Consider the following 27,413-nt stretch of genomic DNA (forward strand, 5'->3'; position numbering starts at 1 on the left):
CAAGCCGATTTGTTATTGATTATGAGGATATGTGATGTTATTGACTATGAACACTAGAAACTTCGTCGATATTTAAACACTGGGGGAAGTTGTAAAACATAAAGCAACGCATGGACTGGGGGAAAGTTGTCATATAAACAACCGAAGACAAAGTGACATTTCAACGTGTAAACGTTTATTGTGGCTTCAACAGACAATTTTTATCACAAAAATAATCGTTCCTGTACACTTCTTTGTCCCGCATCCAGTGGTAATATTTTAATATACGCCTTCAATAATTTACTCTTCATAAATAAAATTGTACAAGATAAATAACAACAACTTTACACTTCGTATCAAGGAAGGTTACCATACATTTCGTTTTAACGAAATTTCTGTAAAACAAAAGAATGAAAGAAAAAAACATTTTTAGCCACTTGAAACTTTTAAAATAGGCAATTTGTAACAAAAAGAGCGCTCTTAGAGCTGACTAAAAAAAGAAGAAATTTCGATAACAATGCTTTTTTACAAGATATTGCACGTCTTAGATTTTTTGGTTTCTTTGTCTTTGTTCTCTTTTTCGGTTGTTAAAGCTCTTGTATTAGACGTTTCCATTACCGTTTTATGCCCTTCTTTGGTAGCTGAGTTCTTCTTGTTGTTATTCTCTTCTTTTTTGCCTTCTCTAGGACTTTCTCCCGCCGTCGCTGAAGGTTGAAAAATGGGCAGTATGGGTTTTACTTTTAGTGAGAGATTTCATGAGTTAATAACCTTTCGGGCCTTTCTTTTTAACTAACAATTCTTAAATCCAAAGATCATAGTTTGCGTCTTGAAAGATATTGTTTATCGTGGTTAATGTGTATAAAGGGTTTCTTTTATCCTTTGTCTCACGATTGTCACTCAGGTACTGATCGCGACGTTTCGATCGCGTACCGCAGGTTTTCAGGTCTGCGTGGATGCCTACAATCAGACAACACAGCAGCCGATCGCTGCCACAGCGGCCCGATGAGGTAACATTTTTCCTCCCGCGATAATGCCAACAATGCTTTGGGACGAAACCCACCAACCATGACCAAGCCGAGTTCGTGATTCACCAGTCACTAACAACCATGGTAGCACGTAAAAAATTACAGTCCTACTCAGTAAATCGACTCTATCGCCTGATGAAGACCTGCTGAAGTGCGCGACCGAAACGTCGCGATCAATATCTAAGACACAGTCGTGAGACAAACGATAAACGAAACCCTTTATACTTCATTATAGTTTACGAAATGCAAACGAAGATTCCGTAAGCAAACACCTTTGGGGCCGGAAAAGGTGTTAGGTTCGGATATCTGCTCTTAAGGGAGCTAAAAAATGCGGTGGTTCTAAGTCGCTGTGACCACGACTAACGGCGCTTACTAAAAGGCAGAACTTTTGAAAATGACGAAGGCTTTTTTGGGGGGAGAGTTTTGGCATAAAATCCATAACAGTCGTGCATAATATTTAGGAATGGAGACTGATCTAGCTGGACAAAACAAACCTGACGAAAAGTGTAATCTTCTTTACGACTGAGCTGATCTAGCCTGCCAGTTTTGACAAACGGTAACTGTAATAAGCCCTGTAAGTGCCCTTCTATGGGAGGTGTCAATCAGCAGAGAGGTTTGGATGTAGAAAGAGGAAGATCTAAGAAACAGGGATTTTAAAAGGCGTGCGAGTACACAAAAAACGCGCGAGGAAGCCCACGAGGCTCCCTTATGTGCTCGCGTGCCTTAATTTCTCCTTTTCCTTCCCCTGCAAACGCCCGCCACGCAGGCTAGGTTGTAGGGGAAGGAAAAGGAGAAATTTACTGCGCGACAGGACGCGCTGGGCTTCCTCGGGGGTTCTTTATTTACTCGCGCGCCCTAATTACCCATTTTCCTTTCTAACACGCCGAGTTTGCAAATTTACACAAATTTACGCATTTTACGCGCAAATCGTGAACAAATAATAATGCAAAAGTAAGGTTTACATGAAGCAATACCCAAACGGCAATTTAAAGAATAAATCATGGTATTTTCCGAAATGGCCTATTAATAACGCAAATTAGTTTCCGCCCAAAACTATTATCCATAAACGAACCAAGTGAAAAGGTTTAAAGATTTTTTAAAGATTTCTCCGTGGGTTTTTGTTGACATTTGGTGGTTAAAACCCTGCCGGCTGGAAGAATTCTTATTCATTCTTATTTGTACCTTCTTTGTTCCCCTTGTCCGCCAGGGCTTGCCAGTTGTTTCTATTGTCCACGCATCCGTCGTAAAGAGGCTTTAAGCAAGGTTCCAAGTCATAGAATAACTGCGTAAGAAATCAAGATTCACACACTTAGGACCGGGTCAAACGTCCAATTTCACACACATGTGCTGAACCTAATGCTAACGAACAAAGTCTATTGTTCGGCGCTTATTAGCAGTAGGTTCGGCACGTGTGAAATTCGACGTTTGACCCGGGCCCCGGTCAGAGTATTTCTACTGCACTGTTTTTGGACCTGAAATAGTAAAAAACAAAAAAATAGAATAGTCACGTGATCCTAGAACATTCCAGACCTGATTTTAGAAAGAGAAACTCGTGTTGTTAAGTTGTACAAAGCTGAGTGAAGATGATCGAAGCTTACAAGGAAACGATGTCGATAATGTAAAAGAAAACGTTTAGAGAATCAAATTTTAACAGGTTCAAAATTTGTCCATTGAACATACAACAAGGTTACAGCGAATAATCCAGCATTAACGACTTCACTGATCACTTCGCATGTATTGGCCTTCTTTACAATTGTGTCTTCATTCCGGCGGATGCCAATGTATAAAATTCATGTAGCACGTTTTCACTCACGTAATCAGCAGCCATCCAAATTTGTTGACACAAAAGAACGATGTTACATGTGATAAATGTTAAACTCTCAGATGATTGATTTGGAACAACAACATGGCCGCCGTTTCGTTGTTTTGGAACACCGATATGGTAGACGCGACGTCGTGTGAAAACGCTCTATATTCATCACTTCATTTACGACTTACTTTGTACACTGGCATACAGATAAAGTCAATGAAGCCCACTTGCATCTTTGGTAAGTCGTCCTTCTTTTTGCGGTCCATCATTGGCTAAAAAAAAAAATAGATTACTATAAGATTCTCGGAAACTGCCCACCCACCTACCCCTCCCCTAGCGCAACATTTCGTCCTAAGTAAGAAATAAATAGTTGTAATGTCAGGTTTAATTTGCGGACGGGTAGGTAGGCAGTTTCTCAGAATCTACCCCGCGGAAGCTATATACAGCAGAAAGACCAGGGCCCAGTTATTCGAAGAGCGATTAACGCTAGCCTGAGGTTTAATTTTATTCCGGGTTTCTTTTTCTTTTATTCGAAAGCATTTTCTCTGAAAATTTTTTCTATTTTTTAAAGATTATTCAATCATCATGTTGTCGATAAAAAGAATTAAACTAAATTTGCTTTTCAAGTTTTCAAACCTGAATTCAAATTTCGCACTAACCCTGGGTTATCTGAACCCAGCTTTGAACAACTCGACCCAGGGGTAGTATAGGAAAGGAGAAGTCGAGGAATGGGTGGACAACTTCATACAAAATCGCTCCATTTTGTCAATGCGAACCTCGAGTAAGGCAGCGTCTTTGTTTACAGAAATACAGGCAAGGTATATTAAGTCAAAGACGGTTTTACTTACAATAGGTTCAGCGTTTAGTTGAAACCTTTCCATGTCACCTTGTTCAAAAAACTCACTAGCAACCAGTTCAGCCACCTGTTTAAAGGCAAAAGAATGAATAAATCAATGAAAGAGGTAAGCTTACAATTACAGCTTACTCAAGAATAGAAACACAAAAGACGTGACAAAAATTTTAGGCAAATTTAAAATGTGCTTCCTTGATCGAACGTACCTTTTGTTGAATCTCCCACGGTTTAGTGATGGCTGCTACGTCACACGCTGTCATCATCATCGCTCTTAACATCTCTCGGTTACCGTCCACTGTCCAATCAGCTGATTCTGAATGAACTACTTTCTCAAAGTTGCCTCTCTTTCTGTAGAGGTTAATCAACAAAGACTTTACAGTCACGCCAGGTCAAGCGTTCTTTTAAATTTATTATTCAAAAATTGAATCCGTTGGTAGTTGTGGATTTAGATTCATCTCTTCATTCCAGCACGCATAATGAGTTGTGAATCTCACGCAAGGCAGTTATAAAATTTCTACCAGCTCAGTTTTCTGAAATCTTGATTCAAATCACTTGGCTTCAAAGCAATTCTCTCAATTCAAAGATTTTCCAATCAGGCCAAATACAGAGAAGTTATCGTCAAAAATTCCCTGCTCATTACGCATGCAGGAACGCAAATTTGAATTTGATACTGGTTGTTTTCAAATAACCGATTCATTAATGGAATCTTGGGGGATACGATTGACATGGCTCGACTGTAATAAGGCATATTTATCGCTACATTGCAAGTCCATATAGCAAATAAAACTTACTGGAAATATAAAGCAAGGTCTGTAGACAAGATAGCATGTTCTAAAACCTTGATTGTTGCGCGATAATCTTCTGGTGACAACTGCTCAAAAATGTTGTTTCCCTAGAAACAAAACCAAACAGATTCAAGAGGGGCACTACTGATGACTTAAGCATTAAATGAACCCTACCACTTTTCTTTTTGTTACCAAACTGCAACATTTAAAAAATATGCGCACATTTTTGTAAAAACAAGAAAAACATTTTATGATACCTCGGAATTTAAGATCATGATACAATGATCAAAGTGATGGTGCTCCATGGTTGAGGTTCCATACAACTGGGCAAGCGGAGATTCCGTTCTGGTTAAAGAAATACATTTAATGTACAGCTATTCTCATGGAAAAGATTTTATAGCTTTGAATAGTGTTTAAGTAATGGCAATTCAATTCAATTCAATTCTTTATTTCACACTATATAAGATATTTACATAAGTGTACGTAGGTAGGAAAATAAAGTAGCTGACAAATAATAATTAACTAAAAGACATTAAGTTCATTTGTGTACAGTGTCCAAAGTAGCAAGAGTTTTCTTGTTGGACACCGTCATGTTGAAATAATTGGCAGCAGTAAAGAGAGGCAATGAATAAGTATTGTCAGAAACAGTAATTAAAATTGAAGTTGAAGTTGAATGATTGCATAAGAGAAAGAGCTTTGTGCTCCTTTTCTCGAGGCTACGAGAGGGTTAGGACCACCAAAATTACGTGAAGCTAAGGCGTTTAATATATAGATTTATCCACGGGCAAAAGCGAAGCTCTTGTGGGACCCTGTTAAGAAATGTCTTTCTGAAGTAATTAAACTTTCGCCGTAAACAAGAAGCAAACTGAATTCCTCCTGAAAATATGGACCTGAGCCTGCGATCAGTTAAAAAAAAAAAAAAGTAACTGGCTAGCGGAGATCTTAAGAACGTCACCTTGTGTGCACGCGATACAGTCATGAGACACTGAAAAAATGGTAAGAATTATTTATCTGCATCCAAGAAATTTAGGTTCTGACAAAATCGTGCGTCCGTACGTACGTACGTCCGCCCACTCATGTTAGCGGATGTGAAATGTCTTACTAGCGTACTGTTTTCAACTTGATATTGCACATCCATGTTATGATCAAATGACAGCTGTCAAAAGTGGATAACTGCTGATCAGTGTTACATGACTGAATTGCGTGCTCAGTTGTACAACTCATTGAGGTTACGTGATTTAAAAAGTTCTCCGCTGACCGGTAATGATGTTAAAGTGATCGCAGGCTCAGAAACAATCTAAATTATGTATTAACCAAGCGTCAGTACAAACTATGGTAATTGTATTCGCACTTACTTAGTTTGAAAAGCGTTGTTAGTGCCGCGATGATCTAGGTCATGACAGAAACACGCCACTATCAAGGCATACACTTCCAGATCAGAGAAAAACCGCCCCATGTTTCCAGTCTAGTTAAAAAAAGGACGGCAATCATTAATAAAACCACATTTGCAAAGTAGCCTTAAATCCTACTTCGGAGAAAAGTGATAGCCTGGCACCCAAACTAAGCGCGCGCTCATTTATGGGATCGTTTGAGGGGACAAGTCGAGCAGCCACCTCGAATTATGACGAGACGTGAAGCAACTTCAGGAACTTCCCGGTCAGCGCGTACTTACCTTTGTGAGAGCTGCGTTTTCTTTCCGTTTTGTTTTGGCTCCACGGCAAAGAAGCCATCTCTGAAGATGTTTGACGGTGCATTTCGAGGTAAAATTGCCCCAATTCCACCTTCCGTTTTGCTATTTTGAGCTTTTTTAACCCCGCAGAAACATTCCACTTCGCTTTCCGCCATGTTTATTTACATTCGCGTCCCCCCAAATAATCCCATAAACGCGCGCGCCTAGTTTGGGTCCCAGGCTATCACTCTTTTCCGAAGTGAGCTATTCATCACTTAAGAAACGAGACGAAAACTGGGTCGAGTTAACTTTCGCAAAGATTTCTGGGGCTGTTACTGGTAACTGGGAAAAAAATTGGCCGATAGCTGACCGCTGTGTCCCCAGCAACTATCCCAGAAACAATTTCTGGGGGCGCATTTCAACTCCAGTCCCTTCTCGTTTGTGGTGAAAAGTGGTGAAAAGTGGTGAAAAGATTAAAGGATGATGTAAGCTTGGGGGCACATTATGGGGATATTAGAGACCGTGAGATGCATCGTTTCCGTCCACATGTGTTAATGCCATTATCGCCCTATACCAGGTGGCCTAGCCTTTTCTTCGGGGCAAAGGGTTGTCTACACGTGTATCTTAAGTTTTTCTTCAAAAAAAAGGCGTGCAAATCTTGCAATCTTTTCCCAAGTAAAACTGGATAAAATGATTATGAATAAAAAAGCTTGTTGGAAATTACTGTGAAAGCTTATTCTTGCCCTTGACGTCTTAACAATTGAATGATAACCCTTACGTCACAAGATATCTTAAGTTTTAAGCATCGAAGCTTTCGACTGTTTCGCGCAGTCTTCATTGCAAACTAACTGCATGTGCAAATACACATAATTCACGTGACAACTCTGAAGACAGTCAGTGATGAAGACTGCAAAAGTCAAAAGCTTCAACTGAATGCTATAAATCTAAGATATTTGTAACAAGGGCTAGTTATTCACTCAACATGAAAAACGACTTACGGTTATCATTGTAAACATACACTGGGCCACGTTAAATGCGTGTCTCCAGTTGTGATAGATAACAGGCCTGTAATTCTTTTTGACACTCAGCAACCATCGACACAAAACCTGTGGTAAATGAACACAAACCAAGTGGATTGTGTTAGACTTTTGTTGCTTCAGCAGCAGTTTTCTCGCGCCCCCCTTAACCAGACAAAGGTATGGCTGCTAACAGTAACAAACAAAAACAAGACGAGCCCAGTTTACCCCCCCCCCCCCCCAGCACACACACACACACACATACACACAAACTTTTTTTTTTGCGCTCGCTTTCCTTTTCGCCCGTCCCGACTACTGCCTGCGAGTCTGAAGCAGACTAAGTGAAAAGATATCAATGTGACCATCTAACAAAAAGACTGAGCAAATTTACGCTTGAACCGAATTTAGTTGTTCGTAACAAAAAGGTGGTGGTAAGACCAGGGATCGTCTATATACCTCTTGTTTGGTGTGCACAGCATCCAAAAAGTTCAGGTCCAGGAACATTCGTATTGACGCGGAAATGGTTTCATCATCAGTAAGCTCAAAATCATCGAACTCAAACGTGAGCAGCTTCCAGTGTTCTGCACTGTGCAATTTCATATTCTGGAACAAAACAAATACCGCGAGCAAATAATGGGCCAATGTCCTTTTAGGGGAAGGTGCCAACGAACGTTAAAATATAACGCACGAATAATAAGCTGCAGTGTTCTTTAAAAAAGGTCGATACACACGAAGGATTTTGCCCCCGGAGCACGCTCCTGGGGCAAGCTCCGGGAGCAAAGCTCCTCCGTGTGTACCAACGATTTCATGGGTATACTTCATCCTCGGGAGCAGAATTTCTACCCCGCAAAATGCTCCACGATATTTAACAGGTTAAATATTTGGGAGCAAGCTCCTGGGGCAAATTGAGCGAACTTGAAAACGATCCCTCGTGTGTACTGACACGTGCAAAATGGGCCTGGGGGGAGAGAGAGTAATAAAAAGTCTGTTCTTAGCTTTATGACGAGTTGAAATGCGGTTATGCCCTTAGCCGAAGAAGTTTGCACCACCCCGCCAAAGGGCATTGATTTCTTCTTCCAGTCCCTGAAGCGAGAGAGAGGAAGAGGAGAAGAGAGGGGACGAATAAGCCCGGGGAGGGGAGCGGGTATTCCCTTACAAGAGGCTAATAGGGAAGTGCCGCTGGATGGGGTCGCATTTTCACGACTGGAGTGACTATAATCATTTGGGGTCGCAAATTTTCGGATTCTCAGTTAAAAAATCAGAAAGTTGTTGTTCATTACATTTAACAATAACCTCGCATTGACCGCATTACATTCCGCCGCTTGAAACCACATTGATAAGGTAGATGCATAACTAGAAAGTGACTAAGTTGGATCACGAAAATTACATTTTCCAAAAAGTGACTAAGATGGGGTCTATAATTGGCCAAAAAATAGACTATAATGGGGTAGGGGCTCTGAGACGCCAGCGGCACATAACCAGCAAACATTAACCCAAGTGCCCCAACCGGACGGATAAGATGCTCTGGCTACGAGGATAAGAAGATTTGCCCTCCACATTTTGTCAGTTTTCCGGCGGCAATGTCCATAATTCACCAGCCGTTGGGAGGGGTTTATTCGCTTAAGCCCTTGTCGGTCGGCAAACAGTTATTATTTTCTCCGCATTTATTTAGAAAAGTGACCGTGTGTCATACGGCCTTTCTCCTTCACAAAATAATGTTGGAATTATGTAGAAAAGTTGAGGACACATGTCAAAGGGCTTCAAGTCTCACTGAAGTTATGTGCTTAAGCTATACGCACCATTATTTTGTCTACTTCTGCCGGCTGAGCTGAGGCATGATAAGATAAAACCTGCAGGAAATAACAGAAGGAGGGACAATTAATGCATAAAATATAAGTCCAAGGAAACTGTTAACGTTGATTTACGGTCAAGTCGCCCGAAAACCCTACTCTTAATAGTCGAATCACACCAGGCTCATTTTCAACTTAATCCTTAAGAGCGCTAAAGGAAGTTGTATGGTTACGATTGACTTCAAACTTGCAGATATATAACTAGAAAGCTCTGAGGCCTATCTGCGAAAGAATTCTGTCGTAGGATTTCAAAGTTATTTACATTTTTTTGAGAAAATGCGGTTTTAAATCCATGCCGATATCTCAAACGTTTTTATAGCTACAAGAAAATAAATAACATTTTCTCAAAGTTCCACCTTTCTTTTAAGGATGCCAAAAATCCTAGAAATCGGTTAAATCGTTCCTGCTGAGAAACGCGATTTAAAAACATCAGAAACATAACCAACAAGCATACTGTATAAATAGGTTTGGACCACCTCAAGCACAGAAAACATCAATTGCTCGTGCCTCACAGCTAAAACTGTAGCCCCTCGTTTACACTGGAAAACATTAAAAAAACAGGCCTAACGTTCTTTAAGGTTTCTGTATGCACCTAGTGACCCCTGGTGCCTTCCTTTTGCTCTCTGGCGACTAGGAAATCTAAGCTTTCTCATTACAATCATAGGTTCGACGCCCTGTATTTCACAGGTTCAAAGCACTGGGCTCTCTTAAATTTTCCTTGGAGCACAGCCTTGTTTGTGATAGACCGGAAGTTTACCTCCATGGCAACAGACTGCTTGGCCAGCAGCTTGCAAGCTTGTTCATACATTGATACATTGTGAATTCCAAGACCACAGAAGATAGCAAAGGCCTAACGAAACATTAATGAGTCATTATTACCAGTCTGCTATTGTTACAAAATTATGGCCATCAAAGCTACATTTGTGATTTGTTTTTGCTCAATACAAAGACATCATACCAATCAAGAAATTAGACAAGCTATATCAATTAGTTTCTGCTAATACGAGTCTCAATTCTGACAATGTTGCCCGAATCTTGCAGGAATTGAGTATCAACGATCAAGTCGAATAACGAGACTCGTAACAGAATGCCACCTTATTTTTTAACATACAGTACTGTATAACATTATTTATTTGGGGTCATGCTATAAAAACTAGCACTTGACAAACTTTAGTCTCAAACTCAAGCATAGAATCCCTGTCAATTACAACCACGCATTTCAAGATTGTTTTCTGACCAATAACATTGGAAACAAGGGTCGACACAAGGAAACTGAAAATTGCCACAATTGTTAAAAATCTCAAAGCTGGTAACAGATTTTGCAAATTTCTTCACAACACAGCGGCAATGCAGAAAATCTTTATGCCAGGTGTTCATGATTTTTTTAGTCCAACAGCAATGCCACTGAAAAAACAACCTTTCTCCTGTAAGAGGACACGCCTATAAGGGTGCTTTCCATTTGTCACAGCTGACCAGCAAGACCATTTCCCTCGTAATGAAAATCTCACTTTTAATCAAAACTATCTAGCCAGATCAGTCAAATCCTAAGTAATATGCACAAAGGAGATAGTTTTTCCGCAAAAACCCTTTGGAAAAAGCCGATTTCATTTGCTAACTGACTGGTCCGGCACTAGTCTAGCCAGCCAGTTCTGACAAATGCAAAGCGCCCTAAGATGAACACCTCCCTTGACCCCTCACCCCTAGAATACGTTATGGCAAATCTATTCGTTACTCAAACTTTTAAATCCGTGAAGGAAATTCTATGGTGTTACCATTCAAAACAAACCTCTCTGACAGGATTTTGAAAGCTACAATTAATTATTTCTTAAGATTTAACAAAGAAAGGGTTAAAAGCAACACCTGGAGTTGGTACTACTGTTCTACAGCCACTTTCTGTGACCTTTTCCATTGAGTAGACAGTCCCCTGAGGCGGGGTTTTAATTAAAGTAACAAACTTGGATCAGTCAGCCGGCAAATTTGGTACACAGCCCCAATTCTCGGTGGGGGAAAACAAGGGTTCTAAATCTGCCAGGAAACCAGTCTCAGATGTGTAATTGGCCTTTAAGAAAGGGTACATCCACCAAAACATCAGGTTTTCAAAGCAAGTCCCAAGTTGCCCTACCTTATGGTCAGCTCTTCAATGCAGACCCCCTCATACCCTCATCTCCTGCCTGAGTTCTCAGTAGGATTAATACAGTGTAGCAGCATGTACACTGTAACTTACCTCAAATAGATTCTCATCACCGTCAGTGAATGGTTTACCATTGTTCTTGTTGAGTAACTGTGCCACACCTAAAAAAATAAAAACAATCATACTTTTAACTATCTTAACTGATGAACTGTAATTAAACTAGGACAAAAAGAAAAGTGGTAGTGGAAGGATTAAGCCCTCCAGCATGGAATTTTTGAACCACATGACTGACCAGCCACATGTGGAAGTAAGCATTAACCTGGCATGCAGTACATGTAATTGAACGCTACCCTAGAATACAGTTTAGAGTTTTTTGCTGTTAAAGCTTAATGTGCACGTTTGCATAGCTACAAACTCACCTACAATCTTCTGATTGGTGTTAAATATTGGCATACAAAGAATAGATTTGGTCTTAAAATCACTTTCTACATCTGCCTTTAGAAATAAAAAAGAAAGTAAGTTAATATAAGGAACCGAAGTTGTTGATAAGGGGAGGGGGTGTTATCCATATGATTCAGTCTTGAAACTGTTTTAAAGCCTGTTTTTAGCATACATAAACATTTTAATGGCTAAAAAACAAAGCTCCGAAGAAGCAAACCAGTTTGGACTCCACAATAACCAAGACACAACTCCAGCTAGTGGTTTGAGTGTGAGTGCAACATGCACAGGACCTAATCACATGGCCAAGCAACCTCAAGGGTGGACTTGGATTAAAAACAATAATCAGCCATTACTCAGCCATGAAGAGTATAAAACTGACATACCTCTGGATTGAAACGACCATCGGCATAGGCATCGGGAATGTTTACAGCCTAATAGAAAACAAAACATACTCTGAGTTTTTATGTCATTTACAGCACTTCTAGGTCAGTCACCAAAATAAAAAGAAAGGAAAAAGACGTTTTAAGTTTTTTTAGTAAGTTCACACTGAACAGTATAGCTTTTCGTGCCTACAGGAAATTAGCTATCCAGTAGAGTATGAACATCTATGCAATATGTGACTCTTCAATTTTGAGATCACCTTGGCACAGCTTCAGGATTCACTCTGTTACAGAAATCACACTGAAATCACTGATTTGTGTGTGAACAGAAACCCTATCTGGTGTGGTTTTCATGGCAGCGCAAAAGCTATCTAGTGAGCATTAGCCTAACTTTGGGGGGTTTCTGTACATAATGAAATTAACTGAATTAACTCCATTATGAAACTTTTGGCTTTACCTTGCCAGAGGATGCCACTAAGGCAGCAATTCCAGTATTCATTGACCAGTGAGTTTTACTTGTCCTATTGGGGATAAAAAGCAACAATATCATTAAACTAGGTTTCAATGAAATACCATTGACATCTTATCTACCACTGAAAATAGAGGGTTGAGAGATTTAATGCCCTGCTTATACAGAAAACTGCAGGAGTGCCATCATTAAATGTTTGCCTTCCAAATGTTGCCATTTGTTTGAGAACTATTTCTACAAACTGTGTGAAAAAAAAAACACTATGGTGGCTCCGGATGGAAAACATTGCTTTCTACTTTATCACAGGCAAAAATAACGGATTTCCATTTTTGGACATTTTAGGGTATTTAAAGAATACCCATAAAAATCCTAAATTTGCCAAAGTGAGACAAGTCCCAACCGAGGAATTCCCAAACAAGTTCCCTGATTGGAACTTGTCTCACTCTTCCAAATTTGGGATTTTTGTGGGTATTCTTTAAATACCCTAAAATATCCAAAAATGGGAATCTGTTATTTTTCCCTGTGATTGATGCTCATACTTAGCCTATTAAAATTATCATTCAAAGTGCTCAAAAGATTTCAAAAATTTAATATCTATCTTGATCAAAAGAGTTAAGTGTACTCATGAGTATTCAGTTAAGTAATTCTGTTCAGCAAACCTACTTTGGCCCTGACTCCTCTACAGCTCCTGAATGCAAATCAAAAGCCTTGGAAAAGACTACATCTTTCTGTAGAAAAAAATCAATAAAGCTCATATACAGTGTATAGGTAAGTCCAAGGAACTGCCTAGACTGGGGATGTATAGTCCAGAATACACCTGTATTTTTAAGTTTCAACTTATGCAATTGTTGTTATTTATTATCCTTTCATTTGTCAAAATGTTCTGACTGTTTTCACTAAACAGTAAAGATCCAGCCTTGTCAAGTTTAACATTGCTCAGCTATTTATCAAAACATTAGACAGCCTACATACATGTACACTTGGTGAGCACTTAAAATTACTGGGGCTTTTTTTTTTCAGCCCTTTCCCGTGTTCTAATATATAATGTTTTTTTCATGTGCATTTATACTAGCCACTTTTTAGAAAATCTGATCTAGGAAAAATAGGCTTTTCAAGTTCTAGATATCCCGAAAGAGGCTTTTTAAGTTTAAAGCCCCACCCTTACCCCTCTAGAAATTTCAATTTAGCTTAAACGTTTGGCCCTTAAAAAACCCCATGGCCCAAGGAATATCCAATAACACTCCATCTGGTGAGTATGGATAATAATCCTGGAAGATTTTCTTGCACGGCATATCCCACACAACTTGGCCAAAGGTGGATACACAAAGAGAGCACATGGAGGTGGCCCAGACCTCCTATATTTCCTATTTATCCTATTATACTACTGCATGAGAAATTTCTGGAATTTGATTGGCTTAGAGCAGTGGTATTTCAGCTTAATTTGAAATACCTACATGTGAAAATTACAAACCTTTCGCGGGTAGTAGTATAAACAAATAATAACATGTTTTGTACGTGATATTTGGCATAAATACAACTCGTGATATTTCAAAATTGTCTCAAATTTCACTCGCCTATCGCCGCGTGAAATTTTTGTATAACAATTTTGAAATATCACTACAAATCATGCTATGACCTATACTAATTTTTATAGGATCCTATAAAGAGCCTATATTTCAAGAAATCCTCCTATATTTTCTATAAATAGGACATATTCTGATATCTGCATTTTGCCCTGTGAAGCAATTTTGCTGTGAATTAACAAAATCAAAATTCTTTATCAGTAAAAAAGGTAATTTTTTACTTTTGTTAAATTTTCTCCCTATAAAGAGCCTCTATTTTGGCAGAAAATTCCTATATTTGCCGGAGCTGGGATACATGTAGGTAGTATTTAATTTTCTACCAAAACCCATTATTCAGGGTACATAAGGTCCAATACTCTGGCCTTACCGTATTTATTTGATGAGGTGTTTATCACATTTTTGGACCATGAGAGTGGCTACTTTTTTGAGGGAGGGTGGTTATTAAATTATTTTACATTTTCAGCTAGTACTACATTTATTTTGTAACAAAACAATAAATGATAACACAATGCGAAGATGTTCCAAAAAAGAAAATTAATAGTTCATGAAAGTTTTTTTTAAAAATACTAAGACACCTCAGTCTGTAGGGAAGTCTCTTAGAAGTACACATATATTTAGTCTTTTTTTAATCTCATAGAATGGTAAAGTTGAACTTTTTTTAGGGATCGGAAGGGGAGCTTATTTGAGGCTGGGTACTTGTTAACTTTACTTGCCTATACAGAGTGGGCGCATTAGAGGTGGGCACTTATTCGAGGTTTGGGGCTTAATCAAATAAATACGGTAGCTAACCATAATACATTTATTAACTTTAGTTGGTGTATACAGGGGGTAATATATAAATCATAAAACATTTACCCACATGTAAAATTCATATTAATACATACTGTTTCAGAAGACTCATCAATAAGAAACACACTGCATCGTTCAACATCAAGTAACTCCTGTGCCTCCACCATGATGTTATGAACACATGTGTCCAGATTACTTTGCTCTTCAAATATTCCTTTGGCAAGTTGAAGTAGGATCTACAGGTATGAAAACAAACAACATTATAGAACATTCAATTCAAACATTTTCATGTTTGTGAGAAAGTGCAATTTCACTGAAGTGCAAAAATAATCTAATCTGTTAAGTTTAACAATCAAAATTTTTTTCTACTACTACTACTACTACTACTACTACTACTACTACTACTAGTAGTAGTAGTAGTAGTAGTAGTAGTAGTAGAAAAAAGTTTTGATCGTTAAACTTAACAGATTAGATTATTTTTGCACTTCAGTGAAATTGCACTTTGCACAGGAAAAATTGGTACTACTACTACTACTACTAATAATAATAATAATAATAATAATAATAATTTTATTGCTATCATTACTACAATCAGTTAGAACAAATGTTATTACTATCATTTTTACTAAATAATAATTATATTAACATTTGTAATCAGTGCTTTCTCTTTATAAATTTGACCATAAAATAATTAACAAGCAACAGTAATCTTATGTTTCATGGCAGTTTAAAATAGAGAGGGAAAAATGCTTTGAACAGTGGCTCTACCTAATTTAGGCAAAAAAATTCACTTACAATAAAGTTGTATAATAAAATATTTAATCTCTGACAGAGAGCTACAGAGGCTTGTATTTAATTCCACTTACCTGATTTCGTCTGTACTCTTGTACTGAGATTTCAAATAGTTGTGCATTTGTTATTCCAATTCCACAAAACGTCAGATAGTTCTTGAAAACCTACAATTCAACAACCCTTGAGCTTATATTTAAACTTACTTAAATTTAAAAATAAAATTAACTTTTCACATGGCTAAAAAGATTGCGGCGTATCATAAAAGACAATAAAAGGTAATTTCTTATGCAATTGTAATGTAGTGCTATGTGCACTGTCTGATGCAAAAAAGTGCATTAAGCGCTAAAACACAACAAAAATCACAGTAATAGTAAGTATTTAAAAAGTGGGTTACAGAACGTCTGAAGGGGACGCCATATTGAAATTACGCTGACCATCTATGTGTACCAACGGCGGCTCAATGTAGATGTCCACACGTCCGACACGTCCGATGTTCACGGAACTGTAGCCTGTTCCAGGCTTTTAGATAGTGGAGAAGACGCGAAAGTAAAAACATTTTTTCCTTGCGCCAAGTTCACAAGGCAGGTCTTGTGTTCCTTCCTCAGGGCTCCCATGTGCGGGAAATCTCGTAAACATTCGTTCAACACAGAAGTTATCGTGGATTTCTCTATTTCACGCGCGTGGACGCCGCATGCCATCTTTCTGAGTGATAGGAAAGACCCGCTTTGAGAGTGTTGATATAATCTGTCAAATCTGACCAATCAGAGGGTATACCAGGAGCTGGTATACCGGAACGGGTCGTTTAAAGAAATGATTACAGGTTCCGCTGCCTCTTCTCAAGTCAGTTTCCTCCCGTTTTACAACATACCAAAAAACACGACCCACCACAACAACAATAACAACCATACCTCCTCGTCTTTTTGGGTGAATTGATGTTCTCCCGATTTCTTGTTAATAATCTGAGCTACACCTATAACCTGGAAAAAACAAATACAAAAAGACTCTTTAAAACAGGCAGATGAGTTACTGGACATGGAGTATAAAAACACTAGTACCTCTCCGTCATGGCTCTTAATCGGCATACACAGAATGCTGTGCGTTTTATAACCAGTTGCCTTGTCAACCTGTGAATTGAAACGAGGATCCTAAAAGAGAAAAGGAAAAAGAACCCTTGTAAGATTTTGGTTTTCTAGGGACGGAACTGTTAACTTAAGGACTGAATTAATAAAATTACCAAAAGTTAAGTAAAAAATGACTAACCGAGACAGAAAACGGACAAAAAAAAGAGTACCATGTATGACTCGGGTCGAAAAAAATAAGAAAAAAAAAGGCCGTTCAAGCGCGATTCTGCGCGATTCTGAACTCCACTGAGTCCTATTATCATTATAAACAGTACCAGAGTGCTGCTTTCTTATAAAAACTCCCAAAGAAATCCCATTAAATTTTGTCAATTGGTTTGGCTGTCCAATTCTGACAAGACTTTTGGTCGACGCCCTTTGTGTAATGTTCAAAAATATAACCGACAATTTCTAAACTATCAAAAGGACCTGCTACATCAGTCCGTCAACCCTAAAGTTTGACCCTAATTATAAACCAGTTTGTCCTGATATTGACTGCAGACTAAGGAAACAGCTATATTCTTGATTTCTTGACCAGTTCCGTCCCCGCGGTTGTGCACATACACTAGACTTTCTTTAAAAAGCCGGCTTCGTCGTTAAAGGTACCCGCTTTTACTTCTCTACGAATTCCTAGCACTTTCCTATTCCTTTTTCACGTGTTCGCTCCGACTATTTCCTAGTTTCCTTCTTCTTCTTCTTCTTCTTCTTCTTCTTCTTCTTCTTCTTTAACGAAGGGAGTACATAGGAGATGCGCGAGGGCAGATGGGAAGGAGGAGGAAGGGGAGAGGGGGGAGGGAGGGGGCGCCGACTCTACTTCCTCTTTGTTTCCTTTCCATTCGATGATGAGCGACGACTGGGGCGATTGAGTCAGCTACTGGCTCACATTTTTCGCGTTCTTCGTTTCGCTTGTAGCTAGAGTTGCTGGAAAAGCTTCATACACATACTTGAAAGCGTCGTCAAGTCCGAGACGTTGGTGAATAATGATGTAAAATCACGCCTGGCGTTAAATTAAACAATGAAAACAAAGGAGAAAAAAAACTTGGGAAACAAACCCAAGAAAACTTCGTGGTTTTCTCTTTGAAGAGGACCAAAAGATATGCTTCTCGTTACGGCCTTTGGTAACGGAAGATGAATTACGGTTTCTTTCCATAATCCAAGTTTTTCATATACATTTTTTATCGGAACGTCAGCTTTTCGATCATCGATCATCCTCTCTTGTATCAAGACAATGTTATTCACATCAATGAATAAATGGGTTCTTCAGTAGACTCCTGTACTTGATATATGTAGAAATTTGAATTGCAAATCAGAAGGGTAGAGATTAAGATTGACGTTCAGAATTGAGTGTGAATACCGAGAAAAGCTGTCAGGTCACTTAACCTTTCTCCTAAAAATTCTGGTTTAAAGTTTAAAGTCGTTTGAGACAGCATTTAATTCTTTTTTCACTCTTTGAAAGCCATATACTATTTTCACATTTCTCGGCCTTTTAGGGTTTTAAAAATATTAGGACTTAGAACATAAATCTTCAGAACAGTTTTGATTGATAATTAGACAAGTTCGAACAAAATCAATCAACAAAGAACCGTGAATTTAACAGGTGCTCAGTTTGAGAAAGAAAAAGCCTTATGATTTCATTTTCATTTATATTGTTTAGTGATTGGTTCGGAAATGACATGCCGCATTCAAGGCTCTGAATGACTCATGGAGAATTTTGTTTCTTTGTTGACTTACATAATTACACTAAGACATGCCTGTTTTAATTTCCTAGTTTTTAGTCTTTAAATTTCATCATTATCATCGTCATCATTTATTAGCCTTTGTGTTAGAACAAATTTTAAAGGATACGGCAAGTTGTTAGGCGAGGAGACCTCAAGAAGCCACCGGGCTTATAGGAGAGGCCACCTCGACATCACAACATATTATAAGAAATAAGGGCTGCGAAGAAGTGTAGCTAAACTAATTCAGTAACTATTCATTAATAGAAACTCTAGCACGACAAATTTTCTTATTGTCTGGTCACTGGACAGCGAAACAGTCGATTTCAGACAACATGTCAGTCGACCTCTACCACGGCGGACTGCCGATGGATCAGGGTCTTCCTCTCACAATGCCAACAATGCTTTGGATCGAAACCCACCAATCATGAGTAAGGCTTGTGATACACCAATCATTAATTATAACAACCACGGTGGTACAAATGGTTCGACTCAGTAAATCGACACTATCGCCTGATGAAGACCTGCAGTGTGCGGTTGAAACGTCGCGATCAATATCAAAGCGACAATCGTGAGACAAACGATAATCGTTAACCTTGAAGAAGCCACAATTTTTACAGTGCTGGTTCATGGGACGGACCGTTGAGAAAAATGTAAGAAGCATAAGGAAACTCAACAAAAAAAACTCCATTAAGAGCTATGTAAAAAAACATGCATACAAGTTAAACGAAAAAATTAACATTTACATGCAACTTAAAAGCTTCCCCACCCCCTCCCCTTCACTTTTCCAATCCGTCACTTAGGAGTAGAAATAAATCTATTTTAAATTATTTTATTTATTTTACTTTTTCTGTTAGACGTACAGACGTTAAGAGTACGAATTTCCAACCTTCAATGTCTATGCAGGGGCAGAAGCCGTCTTATCTCCTGCCGCTGCCATAATGGAAAACGAGAAGACCCTGGAGACGAGGTTGTAGTATTACTTGTTCTGACTCGACTTGTCTCGTGGCTGAAGCAGCTGTTTCAGTAACTTTAAAATCTCATTTCTAAAAAGGGCCTTAGAGGCCTACACCGACGGATACTTTTGAACTTTTTCAGGTGGTCGGTAGACGTTAACTGTTAGCCGGCGTAGAAAGCCAAGGAAAAGGCACCTCCTCACATCAAGACCCTTATATTTGATTTAGCGGTAAGGCTTCCTAAGGAATATGCCGATGTTTTGAAATTTTGTATATAGCATTTCTATTTACAAACTACGATATTTGCATTTGCATTTAGACTAGCATGGCAGGTTGTCATGGCGCACTTGTCCTAAATTTCTTTCTCACCTTAATTGGACTTTGGTAACCATCGCACTAGCACTCAGATGAAGCGATCAAAAAGTTTTTTGCCTGGTACTGCTACGTTCCTGGAAAGTCGCACTTATTCAGTGAGGAGTATAGTCCTTCAGGTAATGCTCTAGGCGGTTTACACTGCATGTAACTTTCTCGCGAAATTATGACCACCAATGTCCGAATGGTTTGAAAAAATAGGGCAAGAGAGGTCGTTTTGGTTCATTTAGAAGGTTTGCTATTTTCTTTTCTTTTACGCTTCGGATGTTACAAATTAAGTGCGTTCAATTGTATCGCCCTGTGTAAAGGAATCCGAATTCCGAAATCCGTGAAATTTTTACTCGTGGAATCTGGAATCCTGGGCTTTGGAATCAAAAATAAGGCTCGAGGAATCAGGAATCCAACTAACGATTGGAATCCACAATTCAAGTTCCATTGACGACAGAGGAATCCAGTACCTGAAATCCAGAATCTACGGCGTAGAATCCAGAATCCAAGACTATCTCCCCTTACACGGGGCGAGTTGTAATTTTTCTGTCTTACAATTGCGCGTATGCCGAAACGGAAGGATGTTATATTATTAACAGTGGCTAAGCAGGAAACATCGAAGTCTGACAAAGTCGAAAAAGAGCTGAAAAAGTTACTTTTTCTATAGTCGATTTCACATCCTGCTTATTGTGGTGGCTTATCCGTATATTCAACACCCATTTCAGTTTCCATTGTTACACCAGATCACTAAATACTGTAGATCACTATTGATTGGAAAGCTCAAGATGAATAGGCTAAGCTATCCGCTGAGCAGTGATTTATCTGATAAATAGCGCTATCCAACGTTTTTAATCCGGTGCTGGCTTATACCAAACAACAGTGTTCACACCCTGAATAAGCGACAACAATCATAAAAAGATATATACAGAAAACGAATAATAATGAAAGGAACGGATTAAAAAGGAGAAACACGAGGATATTAACCATTCGCGGGGGACTGTTCGGCAGCTGCAATTGTTCATCAAATTAATTTACAGGAATTAACAACATAGAATGAAAAATTTCTTTCGCTTCTTTGTGTCTGCGGTTTCTCTTATTTGCTTTTGCTCTTGAAAAAGTCATCAACAGAGCAAAAAAAGCTTTTATTTGTTTTCTTTCGAGAAAGTTGGAAAGATAATGCGCGTATCTCTCGACTGCCCAAGTTGCCTAGATCTCTTCGATTTCTAAAATATTCCGCGGAAAATATTTTACTGGAAATAATAGGAAATATTATGCTGCATACATCTACCGACATGAAGTGTCATGACGGATTTGTCTTCGGCTCAGAACTAATAAAAGAGTTTACTGTCTTTGTTTACCCAACGATAAAAAAAATAAAACCACCGGCGTTCCATTTCCATAATTATTAATCTATAATTTCCTTTCAGCCAACCCCTGTTTTCTTTTCCTTTTAAGACTATTTTTTATTTTATTTAAGAAAAAAAATGCAAATGAGTTGTCCACAGACGACTTGCTGTTCCTGATATTCGGTGTACAATGTACTTTGTAAAAACCATCATCTTTTTATTCGACGATGGGATTTAAATATATTTCTTATACCTACCGAATATGCGTCTTTGATGTTGATAGATTCGCCTGTCGCAGCTGCATGCCCTGCAATACCAACCCCTAAAGGTACACAAATTTCGTCCTCCTCTGACCTTATAGCTTGGTCAACTGTGGATTCGGAAGTCACATCGAAGAGCTTAGATACCAAAACCTTATTGTCCCTTGAGCCTCGCACGAGAAAAAGCGAGCAGCGATCAGCATTTGTCAATATACTGACGTTGACAAGTATTTTGTGGCTCAGCATATTTATGTCCAATTCGTTGGCGATGTCTCTGATTAATTCCATGAACAATTCTTTCTCGTCCAACTCTCCGAGTTTTGATTTTCGTCGTCGCCGCGGAACAGACATTTTCCTCTCATCGCGCTCTGAACCGAATATGGAATTCAGCCTGCCATTGGTAAAATTATTGTCCTTTTTAAGCATAACGTGGGACCTGACGCTGTCTCTTTTGACATGGTTGACCTCCATGGCTCGAGATCCAGGCCGGTGTGATCTACTGCTCATCCAGTTGTCTACCATTGAGGACGTAGCTTTCCGCTCGAAGTAGCTCTTTGTAAAATCTTGATGATCATCCAAGTATTTTTCGACAAGATCCTTGCTTAGTTCCATGCTGTTTGTTAGCGTTACCGATAACTCATAGTTTTAAAGATGTTTTTATATTTTAAGGTGACCAGAGCTCCATCGCTGAGGACAGTTATTGGTTTTCTATTTCTATAGTTTTGGAGCCATCTATGTTAATACTTCTGCCGGTGTTTTCTCTTATGACACAGGTAAGTAAATTAACCTGACGTCATAATTATCGGCTACCAATTAAATGTATTTCGAACTCGACTCTGAAGTCGGCCCGCGACGCGCATTTCTCTCAATTGAAAATAGAAAGATCCAAAGTCGTTACATGGCTACATTTCCAGCAGTTCCTAATAATTTATGTTCACGCTAAAAAAAAAAGCCTCTAAATTCAGGTGTGAAAATCTCGTCTTAAGAAATAACAATTTGTCAGATATGCACCGCATTAAATCTTATCTTCAGATTTGCGCGTGCATGTAATTATAGCTCTGATTGCCCAACAGAGAGCGGCTGTCGAGAAACCACCAATGGATTTTTTTTGGCTCTTTAGTGTTAAAAAAAAAACCCTTTAACATCCAAGGCGTATACGGATCAAGTCTAAGTTCTTTCGGCAGGTGTTTTGGGTGGTTTGTAGCCAGGTAAGAGTTTCTACGTCTTGTAAAATTTAGCCAGTAATAAATCTTTCAGGTTTTCACTCGTAATCATGCATGATAATCTTCTCAATAAATCATCCTTAATCCTTTATAGTTTACTGTTAGCTGTTTGATGTCTTTCTGTTTTATCAAACTAATATTTGGAGGTTTTCCGCCTTTAATTTCAAGTTAATTTTGAACTTTGCAAAGGAAGTCAAGGTTTCCTGACAGATATCCTTGAAAGCAAGATCATGTTTTTTTTGTTTTGTTTTGTTTTATTTTTGTTCCTTTTTTCACATAGAAAGGACATTTTAAAAGGTAATTACCGACCGGAAAACCGTAAAATTAAGAAAATTACTGCTAGCTGATAAAACCCTGGTCTGCGAATCAAGACGAGTCTCATCGCTCCCCGCCGCCGACGCCGGTGGAGTTGTCTTAGTATCGACGACGGCAACGGTAACGAAAACGTCAGTTTTAAAATGAATTCCCGTTTTTTCAATCTTTGTCGCGTTCATTCCAATTTGCTGAAAATCGCAAGTGTAGGCGAATTTCCCTGGAGTTGATTTCTTGAGGACCGCACTCAAGTTTAGAGACAGAAAAAGAGATTCCTCGTCGCTTGTTTACGTCCTCCATCGCATAAAACTTGCAATTAGGCATTTTCACGTCGTAGTCGTGCAAGGACGGTAAAGAAATATACAAAAAAGCGTGATGCACGTGCAAAGTTGTTGTTTTGCGTAATAAACCTATTGCTTTTTTGACGTCCTAGTTGCCATCGCCGTCGTCGTTGCTAAAGCTCCCTAACGACGGGGAAGGGGGGGAGGGGAAGCGATGACTGGCCGTTGAATTCGCAAAGCTAATTTTGAAATCTAAAACTGTGCCTTATCGATTGCAATAATCCAAAGTCAGCGCAAAAGTATATATTTTTTTTGGCACCCTTCAAGTTGACTGACCTGAGCCGTAAAAACTACACGAAATCAGTGACCGGTGCTACTATCATCTTCGAGTGTTGGGAAGGCTGCTACTTTTTACATCTTTTTTTGACTTCTTCGAGTATAGACCATAGAAATGACGTAACATGTCACGCAGTGCCCGTTGTTTTGTTTTCGGTTTTTCGTAAAAAAATAAATTAAAGGTTATTGTATAAAACAAACCGACTACAATTTTCCAACGTCTAAAGTCTTATAGACCATAGAAATGACGCCATAAAATTTTCAAAACTTTGCAGTGAAACCACTCACCCGCGGCTCGTGGTTATGGTTCCACTTGAGTTTTGAACATTTTATGACTTCATTTCTATAGTCTATAAGATCAAGGGCGTAGACCATGGAAAATTGTGGTCGATTTGTTAATCCCAGCGTAGCCTAGTGGGGACGGGGGACATTGAGCAAAAAGAAAAAACATCTTTTCTGAAGAATGAACTACTATTAACTTGCACAACGTCTCCCAACTATTTTTGTCGGGGATTGTAGAAAGATAACTTACCACCTTACCAATGTACTTTGTGTACTCTCGATGAGCGGGTTTTTTCACAAGTAAATATTCCTTTTTAATTTACTTAATGATTAGCTCATGAGTGATTTGTTAATCGATTGATTGACTGATCAATTGATTAGTAATTGATTGATTGAGCGATCAATTAACTGGTGCTTTTTTGGATCTACTAATTGTTACCGTTATGAAAACTAACTAAACCAAATGACATCTACATTGACAATCTTTATCATTTGTTTGTCTGCCTGTCTGTCTGCCAGTTTGTTTGTTTGTTTGTTTGTTTGTTTTTCCCCTATTTCATCATCATCGTCATCTTCGTTCTTACAAAAATAACAGTACTAATCTAGGCTTGTTATGTTAGACTGAATTATTTTTTTCTAATTATTTGAGTGCAGTGCCTGTAAACAAGCTGGATAAGCTAAGTGCACTAAAAACTACGATTGCGTCAGAGTATTACCATGAAGATGTATTTACACTCATCAAGAGTTATGGATCTTGCACTGCAGTTGATCCGCTACTGAACTGGAAAATTTTGTCCAACCAGCAAGGTAAAATGATCAAAACTTGCGAAAGGAATATAATTCATTTGTGTCTTAAAATAAAACTGTCAGTAAGTTCGTATCAAGTGCCTGGCCATGGTAACAACTTTAAACGCAAGATTATTGTTGTTAGCCAAACGTTTGTAACCTTTTCCTTTGATGATTCAGGTGTCCGTATTTTGTGAAGGTGTACACGGCCTGAGCAATGTGTTCGTACAGCGTTAAGGAGATTTGACAACTGTGCTTGAAGAGAAATATACTTTTCAAAATATTAACTCATACAAGTGAAAAGCTTACATGAGCATCTGGAATCCATTTTGCAATTCTTTGAGTTGAAGACATCGAAAAGTATAATCTAGGATTCATCGGAGTAGGTAAGAGGAGACATTTCTTTTTTCGATGGGCTTTTTATTATACAGGTTCACGTCAAAATTTTCTTTGTATCGACCCTCTTTACTTTACTTCTTATGCGCTCGTTGACAGAGTAGTTCAGCTAAACTGAATTTTCACATGTTCCTTTTTCTTTCTTTGTCCTTGTTATTTATTTGTTTAATTTTTATTTATTTTTTATGTTTCAGTTATTACACAATTTCTTTTTATCCATCTGAGGTCCAGAAATGAGATTTCGAGCTTGAAAAAAAAAAAGTTCAGTTTATCATTTCACTTAGGGTAGTGAAAAGTATTAAAGGCTCTGAACTCACCGTAGATAAAAGTAGCTAATTTCAATCATGCATGGTTTTCTTTTTCTTTATTCAAAAGCAGTCGACAGCTCTAGGAAAAAACATTGCAGTTTAATTAGACCGCTACACGCGCAAGTAGTGATGCCAAACAAATTAAGTTAATTTGGATAACTTTTCGTTCCGTTTTAATCTAAGTGAAATACCGTTTAAATGCCAAAAAATGTTTCTAACATGCTCTTTCGTTTCCTGGATGTCAGTTTAGCATCCATACATATATTGTTCATAATTGTTGGTTTCGTGCGCTGCATAAATTCTACTTCCGTGTGCGCCGTGTGCTGAAATGATTGTGAAGGTCACTCATCACTATAGCGGCGATCGCGAACAGCGTAGCTTCAAGATAGCTGTTTTGACCGAATGAAATCTCGCCTAAATTTAACGACATTTTTTTGAAACTCTCAGTATTCTATAGTAGCATATATCTTGCAAACGCAAAGCCTTCTCACCACGGCCTTGAAGGAAATCTGTTCAACGTTTCTTCGGAATTCCCTCATGGATAGAATAAGACAATTCTTGACAAGCTAAACGTATATTTCGGAATAGATTTTCATGGGAAATTTTATTCTTACTTCTATTTTTAACTTAATTTTCACGGCTAGTTTTGAAAACATTCATCGCGAGACAGCTTTCGTGTTCCTAAGCTCCATGTTATCTTGTTAATTTATTCCTCTGGTGGCTTCCACCTGCCGATTAGATATAAAGTTGTCCAAACAAAGACTCCTTAAGTTTTTGAACGATTTAATAAACATTTAGGTCCCATACCACCCATCCTTTTGATTCCTTAAATACTGACAGCTTAGTGATAACGCTTTTTTAATAACGAAATACACCAAGAAAGACGAACCTGAATTAATTGCAATATTTTGGGCTGCGTGGTCACATGCTTTATGACGTGATAGCCCGACCCTTCTATCCTTCGATGAATTGTGTAATTTCACCGCGAGACGAAAACACACACTGACAGTATGGCCGCTATAAGACAATGTGTCGCTTGTAACAGACAGGTAAGATTCTCTTCAAGGATTCAGACAAATGAATTATAATGATGTTAGTCTCGTGTTAGAAGAGATCACCGAGTGAGTCTCGACCATGTCGCAACGAAAGAGCGATCATTTTAGTCTGGTTCATAATTTGAAAGGTCAAGAGTACAACAGACGTGGATAGAGCTGGTTTTCCGCTCACAGTACTCTACTGTCCTGTTTTATTCTGGTTCGGTTGCCTCGAGAAGTGAACAGAGAATGAATAGAAACTAACAACATAAACAAACTTTGCGAGTATGTTCTCCAGCGAGAATACACATTTAGGTTGTAGCAGACGTCTGCATGACAAGCTTGCACTGAATTATCATTCATGCTAACTAGGGTTCAGCTGTACTGAGGGAGTTCATTCCCTACGCGACAGTAGAAATTTCTTCACCATATGGCTAAAAGCTGTTTAAATTAAAACGCTTGTAGTTCAGGGAAATTTAAAAAATAGTGTAAGGATAATTTTGGAGGAAGACAAAATTTCAGTTTAACAGAGCGTGAACTGCAATATACACGCTTGGCATGTGCGAATTCAGTGGCATTTTATAGCGAACGTCACTTCCTTATAAAACACCCCTTATTTTAAAACTAAGAAGGAATTTGAAATTGTCTGCTCATTCCCGTCTGAATTACAGAGAGAAGATGAAATAACCAAACCATTGGCAAAGGAACTACTTCAGAATAAATTTGTTGAAGTATGAATATTTTTGCCGAATGCGATAACGCAGGATCTCATTTTCACTTTAAACATGTAATCTAAAATCTCTTTTTTGTTGGAGATGGTTTCAATGTACGTTAGAGTGGTCCAACAGTCTGCAGATAAAAGCAAGCGATTTTCTTCTCAAAATTTTAGAAGCTTTCAGGCTTTCAGCAAACGAACTACTCGTCCATTCTTGTCTCTCACCTTCCTTCCTTCCTTCTTAGTTACGTGAATATTCCGTGAAAGGAGAAACTACACTGAAACACAAGATGTCTTTTTTATGACTTTCAATAAAAAGAAGAAAAAAGCCTTAAATCGTTTTTTGCGAGTGGTAAACGTACATTTTTCGTTTTTCAGCTAGCTTCTGACCATTTTTAGTCGGCCTTATTCAT

General features: G+C 38.5%; 1 protein-coding gene across 2 annotated transcripts; it reads right to left on the reverse strand.

Moving 5' to 3' along the window:
• Positions 1-153: 153 nt before the first annotated feature.
• On the reverse strand, positions 154-22,080 carry LOC140933425 (cGMP-specific 3',5'-cyclic phosphodiesterase-like). Of its 2 annotated transcripts, XM_073382978.1 has the most exons (23): positions 21,325-22,080; positions 16,628-16,717; positions 16,481-16,549; positions 15,647-15,736; positions 14,876-15,016; positions 13,072-13,136; positions 12,397-12,460; positions 11,943-11,990; positions 11,538-11,613; positions 11,212-11,279; positions 9,745-9,837; positions 8,937-8,987; positions 7,594-7,740; positions 7,120-7,227; positions 5,808-5,917; positions 4,710-4,797; positions 4,459-4,559; positions 3,874-4,015; positions 3,663-3,737; positions 3,003-3,086; positions 2,187-2,286; positions 598-683; positions 154-374 (listed from the first exon to the last, which is right to left on the reverse strand). In XM_073382978.1, exons 1-23 carry the CDS (start codon positions 21,937-21,939, stop codon positions 363-365), a joined length of 2,523 nt encoding a protein of 840 aa, XP_073239079.1. In that variant the 5' UTR covers positions 21,940-22,080; the 3' UTR covers positions 154-362. The 2 variants fall into 2 exon arrangements, with proteins under 2 accessions (XP_073239079.1, XP_073239078.1); XM_073382977.1 differs by having other exon boundaries at positions 154-683.
• Positions 22,081-27,413: the final 5,333 nt, after the last annotated feature.

Source organism: Porites lutea, chromosome 4 (assembly GCF_958299795.1).
Source record: "Porites lutea chromosome 4, jaPorLute2.1, whole genome shotgun sequence".
NCBI lineage: Eukaryota > Metazoa > Cnidaria > Anthozoa > Scleractinia > Poritidae > Porites > Porites lutea.